The following is a 23,834-nucleotide window of genomic DNA, read 5'->3' on the forward strand; positions in this document are numbered from 1 at the left end:
CAATGCTCTATCCACTGAGCCAAACCAGTTTCGCCTACATGCCATTCTATTTAATCTAAAAAGGGGCTTATAAATCCTCAGTTGGTTCCTCTTTATTTTTATGCCCTTGCACTAGCAATACCCATAATTATATGCCCCACTCAAACTCTACTTTTGAATGACTCTGTCTTGCCCAAAGTCCTTAGTAAATGGACTTGGGCATATTTTGAAAATGTTGGATCCTGCCCTCCTACCCTTTGATTTGAGCAACAGCAGCCAACCCAGAGGCTTGTGTTGTAGGGGAGAGATAGGTAGATAGGGAAATAGATTGATAGACAGACAGACAGACTGATAGACAGAGATAGACTAATCAGATTCTTTTTTAGGAATTTGATGAAACACAGCAGGAGTCGACTAGGAAAGATGAAAAACCATTTATATCAATAGAAAGAGTTGTGAGTGGCCATTTATGTGTTCTATAAAGTTATAGGGGAGCCAAATGAGTACATAAGAAGGGAAAACTGTAAGAAAATAGGGAAGAAGGAAGCAAACTTAAATAGAAGCAAAGGAAGTACAAGAAGGAGAAAAAATTTACACTTCCAAATGCAAAGTTATTACAAAGTCTCATTGGACTTGGGTATATATCTTCACTTTCTGTTCCAGAATTTCCCTGACTAGAGAACCTTTTTGCATGGGCTAGCTTGAGTGGGTCTTGTTCATTGAGATCAACAGCCTTAACTCAAACAGTTCTAATATGTTAGATGTACAGGCTTAGCCTGGAAAAATTGTTGTTTGGATGTAATCCAGGTATACCAGCTGGATTACTAAGAGCATAAACCTTCTCTTTGTTCTTATACCCTATTATATGCCTTGGGGCTTATTTATACTAAAGTGTGCTGGAAGGATCAAAATCCTGATCTTTTGAAGTTATACCTTTCTTATTAAGCAGGAAATCTTTTCAATACCAAGTGGTTTTTGTCCTGATTGAACTTACCTGATGATGTTCCAGCTGCATCTTGTTCTGTTTGATGATATTTTCTTTTTCCAACAGCTCTTTCTGTTGCCTTTCAAACTCCTCTTTACCCTATTATTTTTCAACATAAAGAAAACATTACATCACCACTATGATTCACTTATGTTAACAATTTCATTGACAAATGCGTAGGTACCGTTTCATTTTCCACTGCCTTGGTAATTTCCCACAAGCCCAATTAGACTCCATGAATCCTAGACAGGGATGATGTGATTCTCGGCCAGAGCTCCACAGTAACTGTGATAAGTTAGAGCTACATATAGGATGCCACCTTCTCGGTTCTACTTTACCATTTTCAGAGAGCTATTCATGATCCCCTTCAAGTTCCTTTATCCAGTACTATTTCTTAGGTTTCTTTTCTAATAGACTATACTTGAACCCATTAACCTCCTAACCCAGGTTTAAATGTGGTCACGTTGCACTTCTAATTTCTTTGAATCATCTACAACTCTACACTATAATAATATTTCTCACTATGCAGAATTAGAAAACCAGCCCTTTCCTTAGCACTAGGTGTGGCTCAGTGTTTCCTTCCCCAGTATCCTGCACTCAAGGGAATTGTAGCTAAACACTATAGCTCTTTGGAAAATCTTTGGCTCTTAGTCAAATGAAAAGAATGGCAGAGTAAGATAGTAGGCTAAAAGCTAAATAATGGATCTTGGTAGAATGTTCTAATTCCCCAAAGTGAAAGGGCAAGTTATCAAGACCCCAGGTCAACTTGGTGGGATTTCCACCTGTAGGAGGCAGACTTTGACTGCCCAATTTCCCATATACAGGTTATGTTCTAGATCAACTGGCAAATGCCCAATGGTCTTCAAGGTAAGTCTGAGATGAGATTAAGTTTTCTGTAAGTAATCGCACACACACAGTAGATATTATGGAACCTTAGAAATTCTCTAGTGCAGAGGCTTTCAATTATTTTTTTTTCTTAACAGTTAAACTCCCTGCCCCACCTTTTAAAAAATAAAATATAATGTTGAACTATATCATAAAAGGCAAATAGAAGTGGTGCTGGTACGATTCTCCAAGGGCCCACTCTCTAGCTAGGGAGTCTCTTCCATCAGTAGAATCAAATACAACCTTGTGCTTCAAATGAGGACAATAAGACCCAGGGAGGTTACATACGTTCGTCATACAATTAGTGTCAGCGGCAGGTCTCAAGCCAAGGACTCTAGACTATCAGGCCAGTGTTCTTCCCTATGTACATTGTTTCCAGTTAGTGAACCGTTTGGATTAACATTAGTCATGTTCTCTCTGGTAGTCTAGACTGCCAGCTTAACAGGCCTTACTTCTGGGCTCCCTGAATGTGACTATAGGTAGTTAAGGAGTCTGGTTGCTTTACCTGTAGGTGGACATAATCATAATCATCCATCCAACTCCTTTCAGAGCCATCACTGCTGCTACAGTCAGCTACGGGCTGATCCTTGCTCAGGTGTGGGGACAACGCCCTGTTGAGGGTCTGGGCCTTGTGGTCTCTAGGATGCAGGAGCTGCATCTGGGGTCCAGCATGGGGGTACTCAGTGGAGTTCATGATGCTCTCAGGCCCATTCTTCACATGGGAGCTGCCGGGGCCCGGTCTAAAGAGGGCTTCTGCATTGGTGTTGATGGTTGTGGTGAGCTGCTTGGCATCATCAGGCACCGATTTTGCCACCATCACAAAGCGGTCCAGATCATCACACTTGTTTTGGGGCTTGTTGACCGCCAGGATATTCAGGGACCAGCTACATTCATTTAAGTCATGGCTGGTTTGGCTCAGAATCTGGTGGGAGTCTTCCACTCTCTGCAGCTCCCGCTTCATTTTGTTATAGAGGATGAGTTCCGGGAGGCAGGAAGCATTTGCTACAGCGCCCTTGGCAAAATGCAGGTAGTCCCTCAAGAACAACTCCACCTTGTCCACTGCCGTGCGTATCTCATTGATGTGCCGCTCCATGTATCCATAACACCTCCAGTCCGTGGTCGTGACCAGCGCCATTAGGCTGGAGACGCCCATCTCCAGGGTCTGCTGGAGCCGATGGAGCCTCTCAATGGCTGTGTCCGGATCCAGTAAGAGCCTTTTGTCCTGAGAGGGGGAGGCTGACAGTGAAGACTCCTTGGAGGTGGTGGAGGACGTGGACATGTTACTCCTGGTGCTGCCTGTGCTGGAGAAAGATAGCCGGTTGATTCCATCCACCACGTCCTGAGCGCTCCTGGCGTCCGCTGGGTTGTGCAGAGGGACATCGTAAACACCATCTCTTTCTTCAGGGTTTGCTTTCTCACTGGTTTCTGCTGGTGGTCCCAGAAACTGTATCCCTCGAGGGACATCATACGCATCGTTCTGAGTGGCCCCTGACGGTCCCAGCTGTGAGGGCGGGTGTTTCAGGGAAATGCTTGGGTGTCTTTGTGCTACCAGTTCTGCAGCTCCCGTAGCATCACAGTTATATTTCATGTGAAGGTCATTCCCCACCAGTTTGGTACTGGCCGGGGGGATGTCATATACACCCTCAGGTCTGACATCTGGCCTTCCAGCTTGTCTCATTGGAGGGGGGAAATCATACTCCTTTTCCCTGAGCCCTGCTTCATCTCGGCAAGTAGAGGGTGGAATGGCATATACCTGGAAAGTAAGTAGAAACCAAAGCTAGTATTTGTTGAGTTGGCTCATGTGAACCTGGGGAAACAATTGCACATTAAAATGAAGGTCTGGCCCTGGCCAGTGTTTCTCAGTGGTAGGAGTGTCAGCCCCATGCACCAAATGGTCCAGGTTTGATTCCTGGTCAAGGGCAAGTACCTCGATTGCAGGTTTGATCCTGGGCCCTGGTTGGGGCATGTGTGGTAGACAACCAATCAGTGTTTTTCTCTCACATCAATGTTTCTCTCTCTCTTTCTCTCCTCTCCTTCCCCTCCCCGCAAACCCTCCCTTTCAGTCTCTCTAAAAATAAATGGAAAAAATATCCACGAGTGAAGATTAACAACAACAACAACAACAAAAGAAAAAGGCCTGGATTCTCAGTCCTGTTTACTGCCTCCTCTTTTTCCACCCTCACCCACTAATGAGAGGTATTTCCAAGGCCCCCCTCTGCTCCCACTTCCTTCATCCTTCCCCTGGCCCCAGTGCTGCCTGTTACGTGTGCTCTGCTGGCTGAGTTGCTCTTTCTGGGCCCCAGCCTTGGAGGATTCAGGCTAAGAGGCAGATTATGCATGAACACACTGCACTAGGGCGTCCGAAGACCTCAGGTCTCTCCCTGGGTGTACCAGCTGTGTGATACTTCATAAGTCACTGGGGTGTTTTGAGACATATGTCCCTCATCTGTAAAATAAGGATAACTGTACTTCTCGTGTAGGCCTCCTCCTGAGGGTAGCAGAGTGAATCAAATTCATTAACACATATACATGGACACAGTGTGCTGTGACACCTTATCTACATATGAGATATATTAATTGCTTGCCAAACTGAATGAATGATTTTACCTTCTTATTGACTCTCCTTATTGACTACCCCATATTTAGTGGGGGTGGGAGGGGGGGAAGGGGGGAACACACTCTAAATGTGGAATCCATAGGGTTATCCTTAATTATTGCCTTTCCTTCCTCACTTTCTCCTTCTCTCCCATCCTTACACTCTCTCATAGAGACTAGTTTTTCTTTTGGTTTTCCTTCCTACTTCATTCCAGTAAATAAACACACACATGCTTTTGCTGCTGTGTAGGAGCTCACTTACCCCTTTAGTAGGAGGGATGTCATAGACCCCTTGAGGTTTCATCTCTCCCACTGGAACGGAAAACACCTGGCCTTTCACCGATGACGGAGGGATATCATATACCTGAAAATAAATACCTGAGTTTATGGATGTCTTATACTTGTCATTTTTTATGCATTAAGCTTTGAACTGTGGATTTATTTACCAGCTTATGTACATCCTTCATCTTTTACAGCATTCTATGTAACGTGGAGTTGGTGAAAAAATTTTTTAATTTCTTATTTTTTTACTTAGATTGAATGTAAAAATGATCGTAAGTGAAATATCTACACTGTCTGTACTTTAAAGTGTAGTTGATATTATATACTTCCTGAAATAAAATGATAAGCAATAAAAGCTTTGTCAGATAAAAGCCTAGGATTTCCTGATAAAGCAAATCCAGAAAATATAATTTAACAAATGTTGGCTCCTGAAGAGGCAAATCAAGCTTCATATGAAATGTACATAATTTGTAATTTTCCTTTCCCATGTAGTGCTGAAGGAATGCCACCCGCCGTGCTGCTGTCCCATGGGCCAGTACGTACCCCTTGAGCGGAATGGGAAGGAGGGATGTCATAGATGTCCTTTTGGTATCTGGATGGGTACTCGTACACATAGCCATGGCCTGTCCTCACCGGGGTTACCACCTGTGGGCGAGAAGACCCAGAAGTGTAAGATTCCAGGCCCAAGTCCTAAGTGAATCTCCCAGCCTCCTCATCAGACACTCTTCCCTCATTGCCCACATCAAAAGGAAGGAAAGAAGGAAGGAAGACAGGCCCCAAAGAAACAGAAAAGAGAGAAAAGGAAGGAGACAAGGGGACATGATGCCAGTAAACTTCAATTCCTCTTGAATCCCCATGAAGAACAAGTCCCTGAAATATCTCTTTCCCCCTTCCCCATGGTAACAAAATCATCTCAAAGCTGGTTAGATAAAGACTCAATTCCCAAAATGTGCTTGAAGGGAGAATCACTTTTAAGTTACAAATCTAGGGCCTAGATTATTGCTTTGGAGCCTCAGAAGCAGGGCATAGTGGAAAAAAAAGAAGAATCAAGGCTCTGAAACTATTTGTAAAATGAATAATGCAAATTGGGTTCAGCCACTTAAAATTCCTCTCATGCCTTCCCCAGGACGCCTCTTGATCTGCCATTATTATGATTGTAACTAAAATTCCACAGGTCACTAGAGTACTTTCACGAAACCAATGCTCATACAGAGCTGCCTTTAGAAGCCTCCAGTAGCCTTCAATCTAATGTAGGAAACAAATTAAATACTGAGTCGGGGAGTCCTAGGAGCAGAGCGCGGGTCTGTAATCATTTCCCCATTTCCATCAGGGAGGCAAACACCGCAGACAGTATCCAAGCCCAGGGGCCAGCAGAAGTCAAATCCACTCATCACAAACCCGGCACCGGGAGCCAATGTCAATCACACCAATTGCACCCAACAGGCTTGTGTTTTCATATCTACATACTTCATTGTGTCCTAAGCACAGACAGAGAAATTATTTGAACTCAAACTTGTTTTGAAATGCATTTAATCCTCCAAAGGCTTCTAAATTGCTAGGGTCTTATTTCTGCCTAACCCCTGCCCCCGAATGACTAACGGCGCCCACCTCGCTATTGCCCATGGAATTTTTGAGAACAGATCTTGCAAACTAGGAGGAGTTGATTGTTCCCTAAGAGATCGTCATCTTTTATCCTCTCTCTAATATGAAAACTCTGGCGTCAGGCTGCCTGCAAACGATGTGAAAAATGCTCATGTCTGTCTTGTGCTGGGAAGGGTGGAACTCAGCCAAATGCACCAACACTCTTCTCCCCAGCGGCTTTAAAACGCCCCGGTTCAGTTTGGTTTTAAATCCCTGATGCTTGAGGCCGATTGCTTCTTGCAATGAAGGTAAATGAGATTAGACTGCAGTCACCACTCCATCAAATCTCTCCACTGCCTTCAGTTAAAAAAAAAAAAAAAAAAAAGAACCTGTTGCTTTAAGGTTTGTTGGCACAGAGCACACAGAACCATTCTATCGAGTAGCCACTGTGTTGTGCAGAGCAAACCTTAGCAGGATGCCCTTTGCTCAAGAAAAACACACTGTTCCCAATGCCTGCCTAAATATATATATATATATATATATATTTCACTGTTGTTGATGAGAGGAATAAAGTATCTTCTCTTTGTCCTTTTTCATCAGCTCCTCTATTTATAGCTCTCTATTTTGGCTGCATAGTAGCACACGCTCACAACGCAGCCTTTGTTCATTCTAAAAGTTTCTAATAGTAGATTCTATCCAAGGCTGCCAAGTCAGCCGTGCTGCTAATAGAAAACCAAGGCCGGTTATGTGGAACAGCTTCATCTTTGGGTTAAGCAGGGAGAGGGGTGGGCGGTGTTGGGATCTGAAAATAACCTTTGGAGAAATGTAAACACAGGGCATGACCTCAGGAAGGCGGGGCATGGACAAGGCTTTTCCTTGCCTTTGTGGAGCTTCCCTGGCAAAGCATTAATGCTTCCCAGTATTTAACAGCTCGCTTCCTGACAAATGTCACGGAACCCCAGCCTCTCTCATTCTCATTTAGAGGATGCCTGTGGTCATCTGTTTTTTTTGAAAAACTTTGTACTCCAAACCAGCCATTTTCCTTGTTTATGCCTTAAAAGAAACAGATGGTGCAAACCACAGGGGGATAAAGCCAACAAAATACAACCTTCCTGTTTCCAGCATTCCCGACGACGTTACCATCTAATTCACATTGGCCCACAAATGGCTTTTACATGGGACCGGCGTTTGCATCTGGTCAGACACAGCCAGGGAGCACAGCAGTGCACTCTGACGCCTGAAAGAACGTGGAGCTGGAAATGGACTTGTGGGCGCTCTCCTCCCCTGCCCATCACTTGGGCCGCTTTCCTGCCAATTGATTGTGTGTTCTCTCCTCAGGGGAAAGTGCTGACTGTTCTGTACCTTACAAAGTACCCAGTTTTGTGGTCCACCAGGCCTCTCCTTCCTGCTTGACGTTGTACACAAAAACCTTCCTACTGTCCCCGAGTTACTGAACCCAGCCTACGAGGAACACCACGGTCTAGCAAAAGGGACAGAGGTTTTGGAAGAATTCTCCCGAGTCATTGCCAGCCAGGTACTGGTGGAACTGCCACACAAAGGGCATTTTAAGCTAGTTTTTTTCAATGAAACCCAGTTATGTTTTCATTCCCTCACCCCCTCCCTTGCCCAGTTCTTCCTTTCTGCATTCCTTTCCTTCTATGTATTTATTTATAGTTATAAGAGCTCAGACTTAGAAATGACCAAACTGACCTCCTGGTTCATTAGTGTTGCCACCAAAGGGCTAAGTTGTGGGATTCCCGGGCTCTATGGCTGACGCCGCTGCAACTGCTTTCCTGATCACCCTGGAAGAGGACTGGCGTTTCCCAAGGGTGGGTTTCCTGTCCCGATGAGGAACCTGACCTTCCTCAGAGGTCAGTACCATTCTCGTCAGCTATCGAAGGAGTCTGAGGGAGGACACTGAGGAGAGCTATGAGGCAGAGAAGAAGGGCTGACCATAGACATTCAGAACAGGGGGAGTCCGTTTAATAAATCTCCACCCTCCCTGGCAGGACAGGATTAACAGCTCAAAGACTCGGTTGTGTCAGCTTTCTCACTAATTGGCTTGCCTAAAAACAAGCAACCAGGCAGGCCCCACACTTTGATGTGTTGTATTTATACAATTTTGGGCCTCAGATCCTGGGCAGCATGAGCTTTTTTTAGAGATGCTTTAAATTCTTCCACACCTCCTAATTTTGAGAGCTGTGCATGCTGAAAATTTAAAGGAGTTATCTTTGGGGTAGCAGCCAGATGTAGGGAACTATGGAAACTAACCCATGTGGGAATCAGTGAGTTGGAATAGAAGCGCTTGGGGTCTGTCATTCATGTCTCCACATGTGGTTCAGCTGCGCTTGCACCTGGCCTGCTGCTTAAACACCTGTGGGGCTGAGCAGATAGAGTGAAGGAAGAAGCAAGCTGAGATTCTGTGCAGGGGAGATAGGCGTGACACTTACGGAAAAGAGGCAGCTATTCCTTAGTTCCAGTCAACTGCCATCCTGAGAAAATACCACCTGTGTTCCCAGAGCTTGCAAGTTCCAGAAGAAACCAGAAATCTGGGTTTTTAGGTAAAATCTGATTTTAGAAATTGGCTCAAATATTTCAAACAGCACCTTGGCCAAGCTAAGCATACCTCTGACCCCAGAGCCTTCACTGGTGTGTTGCTGCCCTTCTCCTTCAGCACCTTGAGAGCCACTGAGGGCAAGTGGACAGCTCTTCACTGAGTCCTTGCCTCGGCAAGACTCTGCTTTTAATACACAACCTGCCTTCACACCTCTGTGCCTTTACTCATGCTGTGTTTTTGTCCAAGATGCTCTTCTTCCTATTCTCAGATTCAAATTTCATGCAATTTTCAAGACCAGGTTGGGTGTCTCTCTTCCATGAAGCCTTTCCCAGACAGATACAGTAAATATCTCCCTCTGGCACTCCAGGAGCATGTCATCCATGCATATCTGATGGTACTTATCACTTGTGGCTTGACTGTTTTAGTGCCTCATCTCAGCATTGTGGGGACAGAGATCATTCTTCTTCATTTTTTAAAAGAAGGTTTTTGAGTTTTTTTAAAATTGATTTTTAGAGAGAGTGGAAGGGAGAAGGAGAGAGAACCATCTAGGTGAGAGTGGAACATAGACTGGCTACCTCTTACATGGGCCCTGCCAAGGATCAAGCCCACAACCCGGGCATGTGTACTGTTGAGAACTGAATCAGCAACACCCAGGTGCAGGCGACTGTGCCCAAGCAAGCACTGAGCAACACCAACCAGGCCATTCTTATTTAATTTATTGATTTTTAAGAGAAAGAGCGAGGAAAATGGAAGAGAGAGAGAAACATTGATTTGTTGTTCTACTTAGTTATGTATTCATTGGTTGATTCTTATATGTGCCCTGACTAGGGATTGAGTCACAACCTTGATATATCAGGACAACGCTCTAACCAGCCTGGGCCTCTTCTTCATTTGTATGTAAACAGCGGGGCCCCGCACTGTATCTTGAATATAGCAGATCTTAAGTAACGTACTGACTGAATGTATTAACAAACTAAGGAAAAACTCAAGGCTTTTCTTAACAAGATGATACAGATCTAGAGAGGATACTAAACAAGGTCTGCCTGTATAGGATAAGACTGGTTTCCAGATAAGTTAAGCTTTAGGTTGGTGGGGTCCAAGGGACAAAGGGGTAGAACTGTGTCTTATCAGCCATGCATGGTAGCTTCGGCAAGTGAAGGAGTGGAGTGACTGTTAGATAAAGCTGAGAAATCAGAACCCACGGGAAAATGATCACCTGCATGCACCGCATCTGGTGCAAACCACTATTAGAGGCCAACTCAGGCCACTAGGTGGTTTCTTTTTCCCAAATCTAGAGCTGCATGTGACACAAACACCTGTGTTCCTTTCGGCCACAAGCCAGAAGCATAGGGGGGAGCTGTGCAAAAGAGAAACAAAAACAAACTCTGCTTTTTATCTTAACATCAGAAGGAAAATACAATAGAAAGGAATAGGAGTCAAACTTTCTCTAGTTGTGAGAATATGCGACAGGCCTGTGCCATGGGAAGCTGTGCAGCAGGGGCCATGGCCCCATTGGGCCTTTAGCTCATCAAAAGGAGTAGGTCTGACTAGGGGAGTGATTGAGAACATCAGCTGGACTCAGACAGAGCTGGATCTAAACCCTTTTTCTACAGCTTACTAGCTATGAGGACATGACCAAGGTATTTGTTCATTCTAAGCTATTTCCTCATTATCAGTAAAATGATAATAAAATACTTATAGAATATTATGAGCATTAAATGAGATCAAGTCCATAAAGTACTCAGCATAGAGTAAACCCTTAAGCTTTAGTTTTTTTTTAATATAATTATTATCTAGGCTGACCTATTTTTACCTATGGACTTAAAACTGTGAACTAGATAATTTAGGTCAAACATTCTAAAGGAGATAGCTTAAGAAAATGAGAAAAAGATATTAAAAATCTTCCTAATAGCATCAAAGAGTTAAAAGATAGTAAAGAATTACCGGGTCCAAATTTGGAAGTAGAGAAGGAATTCATAGAGGTAAGCCCAAATTTTGAGGTTGCATTTTCCTTGAGGACATCTGCTGATCTGAAACTGCTGTCTCCGATGCTACATTGTGTTTTTTATAGCTGGGTGATGGGGGATATGAATGTTAGGTAGTGGCTTACCAAGGTAGAGACCTTGATAACCATGCCCCACTTTGGATTGGGACCTTAGGGCTGCATACCAAAGTAAAGATTAACTGAACTTGCCCTTGCATAGGCGGAGACTAAGTTTTAATCATGAGGGTTGGCAAGAATATCTCAATGTCTGAAATTAGAAATTCGTATGCCCATGAGGCTGAAAAAGGGAAATAAAATCCATCCTCAAAGTAGAGAATATCTTTATAAGATTTCTTAAATGATTTCTGTAAATATCTAAAAAAATACAATGTCTAACACATAGTCAAAGATAGCCAGGAATGCAGGAGACAAGACTGAGAAACAAGACAAACAACAGCCTATTCTTGCTTTCTTCCTAATATGATGAGAATGTTGTTTGTGTCTTAGTGATAGATTTGAAGACCATTTGCTTCAAAATGTTTCATGACTAAACCATGGGAGAAAAACTTTAATTGTTCTTAAATTTAAGTGAGATAGAAAGAAATTAATCTTCACAAATGCATGAAGTGTTCTTAGTGAGGTCTTCAAGACAATGGGAATTTTAAATCAAAGCAAAAAATGATAAGAGACTTTGGCCTTTGATAACCATCAGTAGCTTTACTTGGGTTACTGTTTTACTTGGTCATATCAGTGTTGCCATTGTCACATTTATCACCATACCAGCCTAAGACACTCCAGTGGAAAACCCCAGGAGAAAACATGCTTTATAAGGCTTAGAGATAAAGATGTTTATCCAAGAGAAAGATGGCAAGGTCCAAAATCCAGGGCACTTTATTGAATTTCTCTTTAGATAAGGCCTTTTCAATGGAAGATCACAAGCTGGCTTTGTCAAGAGAATCTCACCAAGAAGTAGGGCACGTACCTATCTGAATATCTAAAAGCAAGGTACTTACCCTGAAATATCTTGTGATCACATGGGATCACTTGTACCAAGTCTTCTTAGGGGCTCCTTTCCTTGGGCATCACCCTGCCTCCTTAAAGAAGACTGGTGGGGGTCTGGGATTGGGGCATCTCAGCAGCAAAGGCCCTGAGTTTAGGAGATCTTCAGCTTCTCAACTGCATGCTGACAATTCAGTGGAGCGCTGAGGCAAGTGGGAAGGGAGCAGGTATGCCATTCATGAAGTCAGGTCCCCCTTGCCCCCCAAAATGCTGCAAAAGCTCATTCTTAGGGTTTCTGGTCCAGCCATGTCTGCTGTGCGTTTTTCTGATGCCAGCCATACCACCAACCTACTTATCACAACTTCTTATTTCTCTCCTCCAATACTTATCACAGAGAGAGAGAGAGATCAAGTCTTGATAATTGACCAAGGAAGTGTTCCCATGAATGTGTGTGACTAGTTCCTGGTGTTTGGCCCCCAGGCTAATCAAGAGCTAGGCAACCCAGGTGGTGCTCAGGAAATATAATGCATAATTGATGACAAGTTAAAAAGTGCCACTGTGCCATACTGATCACAGTACATATTTATAACCTTACCATTAACAACAGTACTTAAAATTGTCAGAATTCAAAAGTGGGCGTCACTGGTTAGCAGAATCTATTTGCATTTTTCTTGGCATATGTAGAAAGTAAAATTAGATTGCTTCCTGTCTATCTCTAATCCCCCCCACATTCCCTGTTTTACTTAGAATTTTATACTTTATTTATTTATTTTTATCTCTGAGTTTCATGCATTAATAAGAGTATTTAGACTTCTAAAACTGCCTGTTGGAAAGGACTCATTTCTCTTAAATGTCCTTAAAAAGCATTAACAGAACCACACAATATAATAACCTCTTTGTCTTCAAGCCTAAGAACGATGTGACCCTTCCCCTTTAAAGAAAATCATAGGAAAATAAACATCCCTATTATCACTGCCTGCCCATTAGAACTTGGATCCAATATTCAGAAACTGCAAAGTTATAGAAGGTTGTCTATTTAAAATCCAAGATTACTAGTTGCTTTTTCTATGACCAGAGAAAAAGCCACATGTTTCCTACACTGGATTTATTAATTCTTTGTAAACTCTCTCTGCCCAGCCTGGGTGTAGCAGTGAGCTCATTTATTTACTTGCATAGCAACAATATAATGAAAACTGGGTCTGGCCACCTTCACGGGCCATGGCCATGGTTAACCCTTCCTAATGCTTATCTTGTACTCATCAAGATTTTTCTCTCTGTTTTGGGGAAGCAATTTACTTTACTTTAAAGACATTTTAACGTTTGGGTTTATGCTAGAACTATGCCTTTTGCTAGACACATCTAAATTACAGTCAATCTCTTTTTCAAACGAGGAAAAGTAACAACTGAAAGCTCAAAAATGGAACGGGGCTATTGGGTCACTTTCATTTGACACAGCATTTGTGCTGCGAACCACTCAATGGAAACAGTGCCCTGATTGTTAAGGCCCTAGCACGTCTCCCCTGCTGCTTTCAGGAAGCTCTTTGTGTAGTGAGTGCTAAAGCAATATTTAGTTATGGAGTGACCAAGCGCCAAAGAGCAGTTAGAAGCTCTTTAATGTGAAAGGACATGATGGGAAATGACGTCTGGGTTCCTAAGTAGTTAGGTCTTTCTCTGGACAAAGCCTAACACAGCCCGTGACAGTTGGATATATCAAAGCTGTTTTTTAAATATCCCATGAACCAGAATGTTTTTTGAATGAAAACTAGAAAAGGCACAAGCATCTGGGTTCTTTTGATGTCCAAATAAATTCAACAGGACACTAAACACTAAATCTAGATTTCTGAAGTGGATTTTAAAGAGATGCCCTAAAGGGGATATAATTATGGAAAGAAATCAAGGAATGAAAATGTCTGAACCCAAATGCCCATGGGTATCGTTCCTTCCTTAAATAGGAGACCCCCCCATGGCTTAACTGGGAGGAAAGACAGGCTGGCTGATGGAGCAAACTGACCACGTGGCAGAGTTCGGTGCCAGTTGTGAAGGGTCTGACCCAGGGTTGTTGCTTCAAGAAACATCAGACCCACCAAGCGCTTCTGCCAAGCCAAGAGGATTAAAGAGGAAAATGGGCAGAAAATAATGAGTTCCAGTATGAAGTACTTTCTTAGCTTTTCGTAACAAAGAAGAGAGAAGCCGGTCTGCCAACTCTTTCTCCCTGGCTTAGCATACCCCAGGCTCCCTCTCTATGTTCCTGCTCCTTACTGAAATGGTTCTGTCTTCAAAAGGAGACTGTGATTTCTAGGAAGGTGGATTGAATCCTAAAGGAAGAGTAAGGAGGATTTGCCAACACTTTGGGGTCAACTGAAATTTACATCAACACCTGAGTGTCTTTTGTTTAAAAATCTTGAGTCCAGGTAATTCCATTAAACTTTTCAAACAACTCTGTGAAAGAATCAGATAAGGATATTTGGATCATAAAATTTTAGCAAAGACCATTAAAGACAACCCAGCCTTATCCCCCATTTCACAGTTGAGGGAGCTATGGTTCAAAGAGGTTATTCAGCTCATTAATGACAGAGGAGGGAATGAGAACCTTGGTTAGCTGGGCCCACAGAATGTCCTGTTGCTTACACTCATAAAACATGTTAAAAATTTACTACTCTTCTAATTTCATAAACACTCCCAAAGAAAGTTACTTCCTTATATGAGAAAAACTTAAGATCTGGGTATCTTATTTTTGGGGGTGCCCCCTTTACTGGCAAGCCCATTCTGGGAGATTTAACTATGCCCGGTTAAATGAAGTTTCCATTTGAAGCAATCTGAAGTTATTTGAAAAGACTATTTTCAGTGGTAGAGAAAGCCAACATAGCAACAGTGTCAGCCATGTACCACGGGCTTTCCATCAGCTTCATGGCTGCTCAGGACTTCTGGATCAGCCTGCCACGAAATTGACCACTGCAGCGGGGAGATGGGCATTTCTTCATCTCTTACTCAGATTCCTTTAACACTGAGGTGCCTGCCTCTTAGCATCTGAGGTGGGAGCCTTCTGGAGTGACTTGAATTCTTCCTGGCCAACAGGATGCTAGTTAGCACCCAGAATTCTGGTGAGCTGGATTTGCTAATGAAGTGTCTAAATATGCCATCTTATTTTAGGGCTTGGCAACATCAACCATTAGCTGGGATGTAAAAATCATTAGTTTCAGAGTCAGACAGACGCAGGCTCAAATATCAATCCTGCCGCTTACTAGAATTATGTCTTAGCAAGTTAACTTACTCCTCAGACATCAGCTCCCTCCCTGTAAAGTAAGGAACACCTTATGAGGCTATTGAGAGGATTAAATGAGATTATGGATATAAGGTCCCTAACATGGAGCCAAAGCTCAAAGGCACCATTGAGTCATACACACTTTAGATCCAAAACTATCAAAAAAATGAGTAACTTAATAACATTCTAAATGCTGCACAGTTGATTGGTGGTAAGTCTGAAGACAAATAATTATTCTGATAAATAACTGGTTTCAGCACCAGGCTGTATGAAACAAATATTATAAAAATTATCCAAATAAATCAGATGTGATTATGGCATTGCTATAAAGGAGCCTTTACTTCAAAAACTGATTAACTTTGGGGTCCCTTGAAAGAGAGGACTCCCTTGTACTCTTCAAATATTACTGGGGTTAATACTTTTAAGAAAGACACATCTCTCTAGAAGTGAACCTTGACAACCGGGCTTGTGGCACAGCTATTTAGAACCCAGTGTGTTTCTGATGGTATCCCTCTCTGCATTTTGCACAATGTACTCAAACAAGTCAGCTTTCAAAGATGAGTGCAAGCAGTACTAAGTTTGCATTTCACCATCCAATCAAATAAATAAATGTATTCTTTTCTTCTCCCTCACAAATAGTGTTTAACCACTTAGCCTGACATCATACTACACACAATGTCTGACCTATTCACTCTGATAAGCAGTCACTTAGCATGAAATCCTTAAAAAAGGAAGGAAGATTACCTTTGTGCACTTTGGTGTGGGTTTATAAGACGTTACTAATGCACTCTTAGAAATATGCATTATCTCTGAGCTTTATAACAAATTGCAACCGAGTTTGAAGGCCTTGGCATTTATCAAACAAAAAGGACCTTTGTTCATTTTTAGGAGATATAAAGTTTGCTCATTCTACTGGCGTGGGTGACTCTACTGAGAAGAGATACTTCTCATTTTTAAAGTGAGCTCATCAAGTCCTGCCCTTGAATTGCTCAAGAACTTCAAATTTTTTGTATGATTTAAAATTTATCTTGATTTTTGAGGGTAGAGATATTAGATGAAAGTTCACTTCTCTGCATAGCCCCAAAAGCCACACGTTGAAGAAATAAATTTATTTAAACTAGTACGATTTTTATAAAAAAATGTATGATTCTGGGACATGGTTGTACTTGATTGAATTTAAAGTGAAGAAACTAGAGGTACCTTCTGTTCTGTCAAAACCTGCTATTTTTCAGGGTGTGTATGTGGTTGGTGTGTGTGTGTGTGTAGGAAGGAACAAAAGAAAGTGAGGTGAAGTCAGAGTTTATTTTCTCTGGGAGCTTTCATTTCCTCTAAATCTATTTTTACTTGTTGGTGGACAAATCATACAGCTAATATATAGCAGCTAGTTGGCTAGTAACCGAGTGTTGCTCTGGGCAACCAGATTTCACAATGCTTCCAATCCCAATAAGGCAAGGTCTCTGTTTTTAACCAATCAACGGCTATGGGTGTGTACGTGTGTGTACGTGTGTGTACGTGTGAGTCTGTGTGTGTGTGTGTGTGTGTGTGTGTGTAATTTATGATGACTCAGTGTCTAAGAAGGTACAAACATTGTAGTTAATCTATTTCTGGTTCTTATATTACCTTTCGGGAATGGGCTGCGAAGACCTTGCTAACATCTTTGAATCACTTCCTGCCAACATATGGCTGTGTCCCATTTTGGAAGGTCAGAAATGTAATAGGGTCTAGATAAATTTTAATATTACTTGAGTTTTCTGGGTGCCACCCCTGAAGCAGTACTTGCCCCAGCCCAGGCCATTACACACATGATAATGGCAGGCTACTCAGTTTAAATGAGCCATGAGCTTGAGATTAGGAGAAATGTATAACATATTGGGGGGCCATAGTGGAGGTAGACTCTGCTGGGGTACAGAGAAAAAGCTTCACAGAGGAGATGAACATTAAAATGGGTTTTAAAGTATGAAGGAGTTTACAGATAGAATAGAGGAAAGGCATTCTAGGGAAATAATAGCATACCCAAAGGAAGCTCTGCCCCTCAGTAGAAAAAGTGTACTTTTCCTTTTTAGGTTACTATAGAAGAGTTAACTAATATTATTGTATAAACTGGGCAAAATGCATAAAAGTGAGGTTCTCAGACAAGCTGAATTGTACATCAATCATGCTCTGGATGCTCATTTGTTGTGTATAGATAGTTATTATCACAGAAAACAGATGGTGACATTCTTCAAGGCCCTTCTGGGGGAAAACTACCATGTACAATCTGACATATGTCATAACAGAATGTAATGAGCTGACCCATGGGATTTGAACAGTGTGAGATGGGGAATGGGTGATAACATCAGAACCACTTTTCTGAAATGCTTCATTTCTTGCTTTGGCCTTGCTCATCGGGTGTTATCTGTGTGCTGATATTTTGCTGGGAGCTTGGCCTATCCCAGTAAAGAGGCAGCCATGGCCCCCGCCTGCCTCAAGGAGTTTTTAATTTAGCCCGTACTCATCTTCAGAAGGACTCAAAGCAAAGCTAATTCTACCAGTTAGAATAAAAGCAATATGTCCAAACAATCAGAGAAACACATGTAATTCCCTGTGAAGATCAAGCACAAAAGGGATGAACTTAGGGGGCTGTTTCACTGATCTTTGAAGGAGAGAACTGAAGCTATGTTAGACCTTTGTAGACCTTGGGCTTCGTATGTTTGGGGGCTCCACTCCAAACCACACTCCCATATTAAGTAAAATTTTTGCTTTTAAAAACTCAGCTTTCCAAATTACTGGACTATGAATAACTCGTTTAATTTAGAATTGCCTCTGAGATCTTGGAAATCACAAGGCCTATTTAGAAATCTTTTCAAAGTGAGAAAAATCAAACCTACAATTTGTTTTTAAATATAACCAATTAGTTATGAGCCCTAAAGGTAACAATGAGATTGACACGATATTGTTTCCTATACATCTATCTGCAGAATGGAAAATAATAAACACTTACATTTGTCTAAGTATTTATTAATTTCTATTTTGCAGTTTTCTCCTTTCATATTTTGGAGCCAAACTTTTCATTCAGCTCTCAAACATTCTTGTGTAGACCCTGGGCATTCTGCCCACAATGCCTAATGGATAAAATGGTCTTGCACACAGAACCCAGAGTGAAATGACCAATGAAATTAAGTAAAGGTATCAGTGTATATGGTTTCCAGATAACTTTGGGAGCTCTTTTCCATTATGTGCAAATTCTTATAGAAGCAAAAAGAGAGGCACACACTGAAAGGGAGCAGTCTGTGTTAGCAACAACGTATTTGCATAGCCCATCTGATGTTGCTCAGTGGTTGAGCATCAAACCAGGAGGTAATGGTTTGACTCCTGGTTAGAGCACATGTCCAGGGTGCAGGCTCATCCCTCAGGAGGGGGCACGCAGGAGGCAGCTGATGAATGGCTTTCATAATTGATGTTGCTATCTCTCTCTCACTCTCCCTTCCTCTCTGAAATCAATAAAAAATTATTTTAAAAAGTATTTGCATATTTGGTGTAGAGTGAGAAACACAAGCAGGGCTGATGCAGTTCAAAATAAACTGTGAAAGGAAAGGATAAGGCGAGGGGAACTAATTCTTTTAAGCCCTTGCTATGTTAAGCACTGTGCCAGGTCCTTTCTATGTATTGCTTCATTTAAGTCTCATAGCAACCCTATGATCATTCCCATTGTACAGACGAAGAGAGCAAGACCTAAAGAAGTTTGGAGACCTGCCAAGGAATAATTGCTAGGAAGAAACAGAACCAGGAGTGGCCAACCTCCAAAGCCCAAGCTTTTTCACAATACTCATGTGTCTTCTTGTTTCACGAAAGGGTGGGGATCATATAATATGATTATCTTTCCCTAACCGCTGATTTAACGAGTGATGAATGAATGTCTTTTCATGTGGATGGGATGTAAGAATGGGGTAGAGGCTGAAGTTTCCCAGAGAGCAAAGTTGAAGTGATAGAAGGCAGAATTCACTGCCTTTTTTTTTTTCCCCTCCCTCAGAGATTCATTAGTAGAAAAAACTGTGGTGGATACATTTCTGAAGCTCACAGTCTGTTTGCAACATCAAGGGAATCTTTAACCATGGAAAGTCCCAATTCACAATCGGACTGGAACATGCCCAATACCCTACATGGTCCGCCCCTTTACAATACTTCTCGGAGTGCAGTCCTGGCCTACCTCCCCCCGAACAGCCAAGGAGTTTACTAAAATGCATATTCTCAGGTCTGGGTTTGGAGAGGAAGGGAGCAATTCTGCTGTGTAGTAACAGCAAATAAAATGGGAAGAAGTCTGAGGTTTTAGAATTTTCAGACTTGGAATGAAAAAGGTTGAGTTTAAAAAAGAAAACATGTCACCTTCCTGCCAAAGTAAACTGTGATGAAAGTTTAGGCCCTACCACCTCTCAGCCAAGCATTTCCTGTTCTGGTCTCCCCTGTCTGCCTCGCACAGGCTCAGATGAAGGAAGAGCTATTTTTAAGGTGCAAACAACCAGCGCTAAGAATGAGAGAAGTTATTTATTTATAGTTACACCTTTCAACTGTTCTTGTTCTCCTCTGGAGACAGAGCTTGGTTTGGCTTTCCCTTCAAATCTGACGACCATGGGGTAATGACTCTGAAAGGTCATGGCCAGTCTATCCTCTGCAGACAGGAATCATTGTCTTGGGCAACCCTAGTCAGAAAGCTGTTTCCTACTTCTTGAGGAATTCCTCCTAATGTACACCCACCACCCATGGGGCTTAGTCAACACGTGGTCTTGAGAAATATTTAGTAATACTTACTTTATGTATAGAAGGTGATTAGGATTCATTTGTGGCTTTGTCATTTAAAAAATCCAACAGTAAAACTCCCCCCCTCTATTTTTTTCAACAGAGGATTCCATTATCATGCAAATAGATATTCTCTAATTTATATGGATTTGTAAATTCAGACTTTGAATTAGATTTTCTTGAGGCAGGACACCTGAGACTGTAGTGTTCTTTTTGGCATAGAGAGCTGTGTCTTTCCTCTTGTAATTCACAGGTCTTTTCTTATTCCATTAGATTTGCCCATTCTTAACACCAACCTCACTGAACCCCCGCAGACCTTTGGAATTCGCCAGTAAACAAAAGAGAAAAGCCCTCCCTCTAGCACGCAGGCAGCAGCAGCATCTTCGTGTTGGCTGTTACCCCCATCAGCTCACTGGACATTATTTTCTTCCCAGCACTGACAGTAAGTACAGTGTCTGCTTATGTCACACACCACAATGTAAGCATCGTGAAGGTTTGGCTCACTTTTTAATTCGTCAATGCATCATAAGAACAGAAACTATACTAGATGCTTACAAGTCATTCAGTTAACAATTTTCTATTTATCTCAAATTGTTATGACATTGGAATTATATAAAGTGCTGAAGAGGGCATTCCTTCCCTTTCTTTTCTTTTCTTTTTAGCATGATGCCTTTCTACATATCCTAGCTCCACTCTTTTGACCCACTGGCTCAGGCATTATTATAGGGATTACTTGAAAGATAAGAGGATGACTCCTTTCTAAATATAAGTATCGCTGTGTTTTAAATGAATCAAACTATAAGGCAGTAACTCTGCAGAACAAGTTGGTTGGCATGACCCACTCCCAGCTTCCTTGCTTTCCCTACTTCTAATGGGCTCTTTGTGTGCCAGGCCAATGGGGTTGTGACCCAGCTTTTGGTGAAAGGAGGGTCCTTGCTGCCTCACTGTGCTTGGACAAAACTTGGTGCCTTGTACCGTTAGGGAAGAAACAGAAAGATTGGAAACTACTTGAGTGCAGAACCTAGGTCTAAAAGCAGATCTATCAGAAAGATGGAAACGACTTAATGATCCAGTATGCCCTGGAATGGCACAGGAATCCAAGATGCCTTTGGATCAACAATAGTTGGCACACAGTAGGAATTCAAGGAAGTTTTGCTGACCAATGAATGAAAAAAATGGTGCAAAAATAATGCTGAGCTAGGGTAGTTAGATATACTTACCTCTTGGAAGGGTCAAGTTCTTATTTTGGGAACATTTCTATTGCTCAAGTGTAATGGAAAAAATAAATTGGAATAAAAATCCAGTCAGTTGCTCACTTACCTTTTTACTAAACTGGGGACCATTAGCCCCTCCAATGCCTCTTTGCACAGATGGTGGCACTTGATACACATCTTGTTCCTGGGTACCATGGCCAGTGGGTACTTGATAAATTCCCTGATTTTGGTAGGAAGGTGGTACTTGGTAGATGATATCTCGAGGAGCACCCTGTGGGTTTGGCACTTGATAGAGCTTCTGTTGGCCAAGGGCCTGGTGCATCAATCCAGCAGTAGGCTGGTCCTGACTGGAGGAGGTCTCCTGTATGGGCCCAATGAGAAGCTTCACCCGGTTGCCTGGGACAATCCCTTGCCGACCGTGTAAGGAGCAGAGCCACCATCCTTCCAGTCCTCCGGTGTTCTGCTCTATGACAGTCAGGATGTCTCCCTTGCGGAAGGCCAGTTCCTCAGCACACTCTGGGACATTGTCATATAAGGCTTTTGCCATAAGATTCTAGGGAGGAAAGAACAGAGGGAAATCGTGTTAGAATATTAGCTTAGTCCCTTTAACACCTAAAGCCCATGCTCCTATGGAGAGGCACACCTCCTGGAAAGAAGAGAAGAATAAATCTAAACGATCGCCTGTAAGGAGAAAAACAGATGGTGCAGACAAAAGACAGATACATACATTCTGCGTCTGCCACCAATGACATCAGACTGCCTCCTTGGACAGGCTCAGAACACCACAAGAGTTCTTTCCTCTTGCAGCCGATGCCGTGCCAAGGGATTATGAGCAGCACTGCTAAAGAGTCAGAAAATGGTTGCCTATACAAAACATTTTTCTTCCTCTCCTAAAGCCAGCTTAGGATATAAAATATTCCAAGATATTCAGATTTACGACAACTGACATTTCTCAATTTTTTTTTAATAAAGAGTTAAATAACATCCCTAAAAACAAACAGTATGAATGGCATTTATATTTGGAGCTAAAATGGAAACAAAAGTACACTTATACATGCCTTGGCAGGGCTTACAAATTCTTATTCTCAGTTGATCACAAGGTCCTTGGATACGGGAGAATCTCCAAGCAAGCATTTTTCCATGATCCATCAAGCATGGAGCAGTGTGACAGTTTTTGCATCTCCAGATTAGATGGTGGAGAGCTACAAAGAATGTCTCACATGTAGGTAGATACCATTCCTTTCTCTTTTGGTCTTTTATTCATACCTTTCCTGAAGGCCCCTCCTCACCCTGCCATTATTTCCTTGAGTCTTGCCATTCACATCAGAAAGGCTGTGCCTTTCCCTTTCAGGGGCCCAAAACACTTTCTCTCTTTGTATGAAGGCCTGTCTGGTACATTCAGTACTAAGCAGACAGCCAAAGTAGGCATTCAGCAGAGAGTGGGCAGGCAGTACGTGCTGACATTCTTGGAAGCCTTTCAAAGGCTCCAAAGATTTCATTTCTTGGCGTTAGTAATGCTTCTCGGCATGATGGCAGCCATCACCGCATGCCTGCTCCTTCCCAGCACACAGAGGAGCCGGAGCATTGTAAATTCACTACCGGCACTCAGACAACTCAAAACGATCCCTCTAGAGCTCCACTAAAATGTCTGGATGCACTAGAAATTGCTGCAATGATGACCACTTGTGGGAGGAAGGACTGCCGATGGGATGGAACATGTTTGTGACTTTGCACAATCGTGGAATTTGAGGTTGTTGTTTGGACTTCTGTGCCCTGTTTTCTTCTCTAGAAATGTGGACTTGATCTTTGAGCTTCATGCTTTGCATTCCTTTATAACTGACACACATTAATCATCTCCCCTCCTACTGTGCCCCATAGCTGCGGGCCTTGCTCTGTGTGCTGGTTCTCCACGATGGAGGGGCCGTGCTCTGTAAGGGATCTCTCCTCTGGTCGGTGGTTGGGATGGGGTCCTACTTTTACTCTGTTCACCAAACTCCTCTTAATCAGTACAACTACTTAACCTAAGGAAAGGATATAAGGCTATAGAGGTCCGTACCAGGAAGCCTAGTGATGCTCTTTAAGGATAAGTTTAAAGTCTGTTCCTGAAAGTTTTGAGATCCAGGAAGTCAATGTACCCAGGTGAGCAGTGAGGGAAGCCAAAGGGAAACTAAGGGGTTTGCATTCCAGGTGAACGCTTTACTTAGTATTTATATTCTAGGAAGCTTTGGGTTCCTTTCAACAATTAAAAGTTCACATAATAAAGTAGGATCATGCATCATTTTATTCTGCTTTGAGGAGCCATTTAAGAATGTGCCCTAATCTTAACATCTCTTCAATTTCTCTTCTTCTATCTTTTGGATGTTCTGAAGTTTAAAAGAAAAGTCATAGATTACAGAAGATAGGATTCTGGTTGTTCGTACCTAAATGATTCGAGGAAAACGAATTCCCCAGAGTGTACTGAAATTATAGAACAGGGAGAGGGCTGACCTTGAGTCTCTGCTCCTTTTTCTAGGACCCATTCAGCAACTAGGAATGGCTGGTAAGGAGGCCCAAGATGAAATCAGAAGTGATAAAGAGTAGGGACCAGTTCTATGGAAACTGAGGGTGGATAGCTGTGCAATTATATTGGCTTCAAAGTAAAGAAAGAAAAAAAGCAGAAAACAGTATAAAGGCAGAAGACTACGGATTTAATCAGCATAAATAAGTAAGTTGAGGCTTCGAGAGTTGGCCCTGCCATG

General features: G+C 42.4%; 1 protein-coding gene across 6 annotated transcripts in view; it reads right to left on the bottom strand.

Moving 5' to 3' along the window:
- The window catches only part of NEDD9 (neural precursor cell expressed, developmentally down-regulated 9), a 124,637-nt gene that overhangs the window by 11,660 nt on the left and 89,143 nt on the right, over nucleotides 1–23,834 (bottom strand). For 3 of the 6 annotated variants that reach the window (XR_004989727.2, XM_036448674.2, XM_036448673.2), the window contains exons 2-6: nucleotides 21,203–21,649; nucleotides 5,270–5,371; nucleotides 4,707–4,808; nucleotides 2,355–3,602; nucleotides 974–1,063 (exon numbers count right to left, since the gene is read on the bottom strand). Coding sequence is in view for 5 of the 6 variants with exons in the window: in XM_036448674.2 (XP_036304567.1) it covers nucleotides 974–1,063; nucleotides 2,355–3,602; nucleotides 4,707–4,808; nucleotides 5,270–5,371; nucleotides 21,203–21,649 (1,989 nt within the window). In the remaining variant the exon portion in view is untranslated. The remainder of the gene's footprint in view (nucleotides 1–973; nucleotides 1,064–2,354; nucleotides 3,603–4,706; nucleotides 4,809–5,269; nucleotides 5,372–21,202; nucleotides 21,650–23,834) is intronic. The other 3 variants (XM_036448675.2, XM_036448676.2, XM_036448678.2) reach the window with 3 other exon arrangements.

The sequence above is a fragment of the Pipistrellus kuhlii genome, unplaced genomic scaffold, assembly GCF_014108245.1.
Source record: "Pipistrellus kuhlii isolate mPipKuh1 unplaced genomic scaffold, mPipKuh1.p scaffold_m20_p_2, whole genome shotgun sequence".
Classification (NCBI taxonomy): domain Eukaryota; kingdom Metazoa; phylum Chordata; class Mammalia; order Chiroptera; family Vespertilionidae; genus Pipistrellus; species Pipistrellus kuhlii.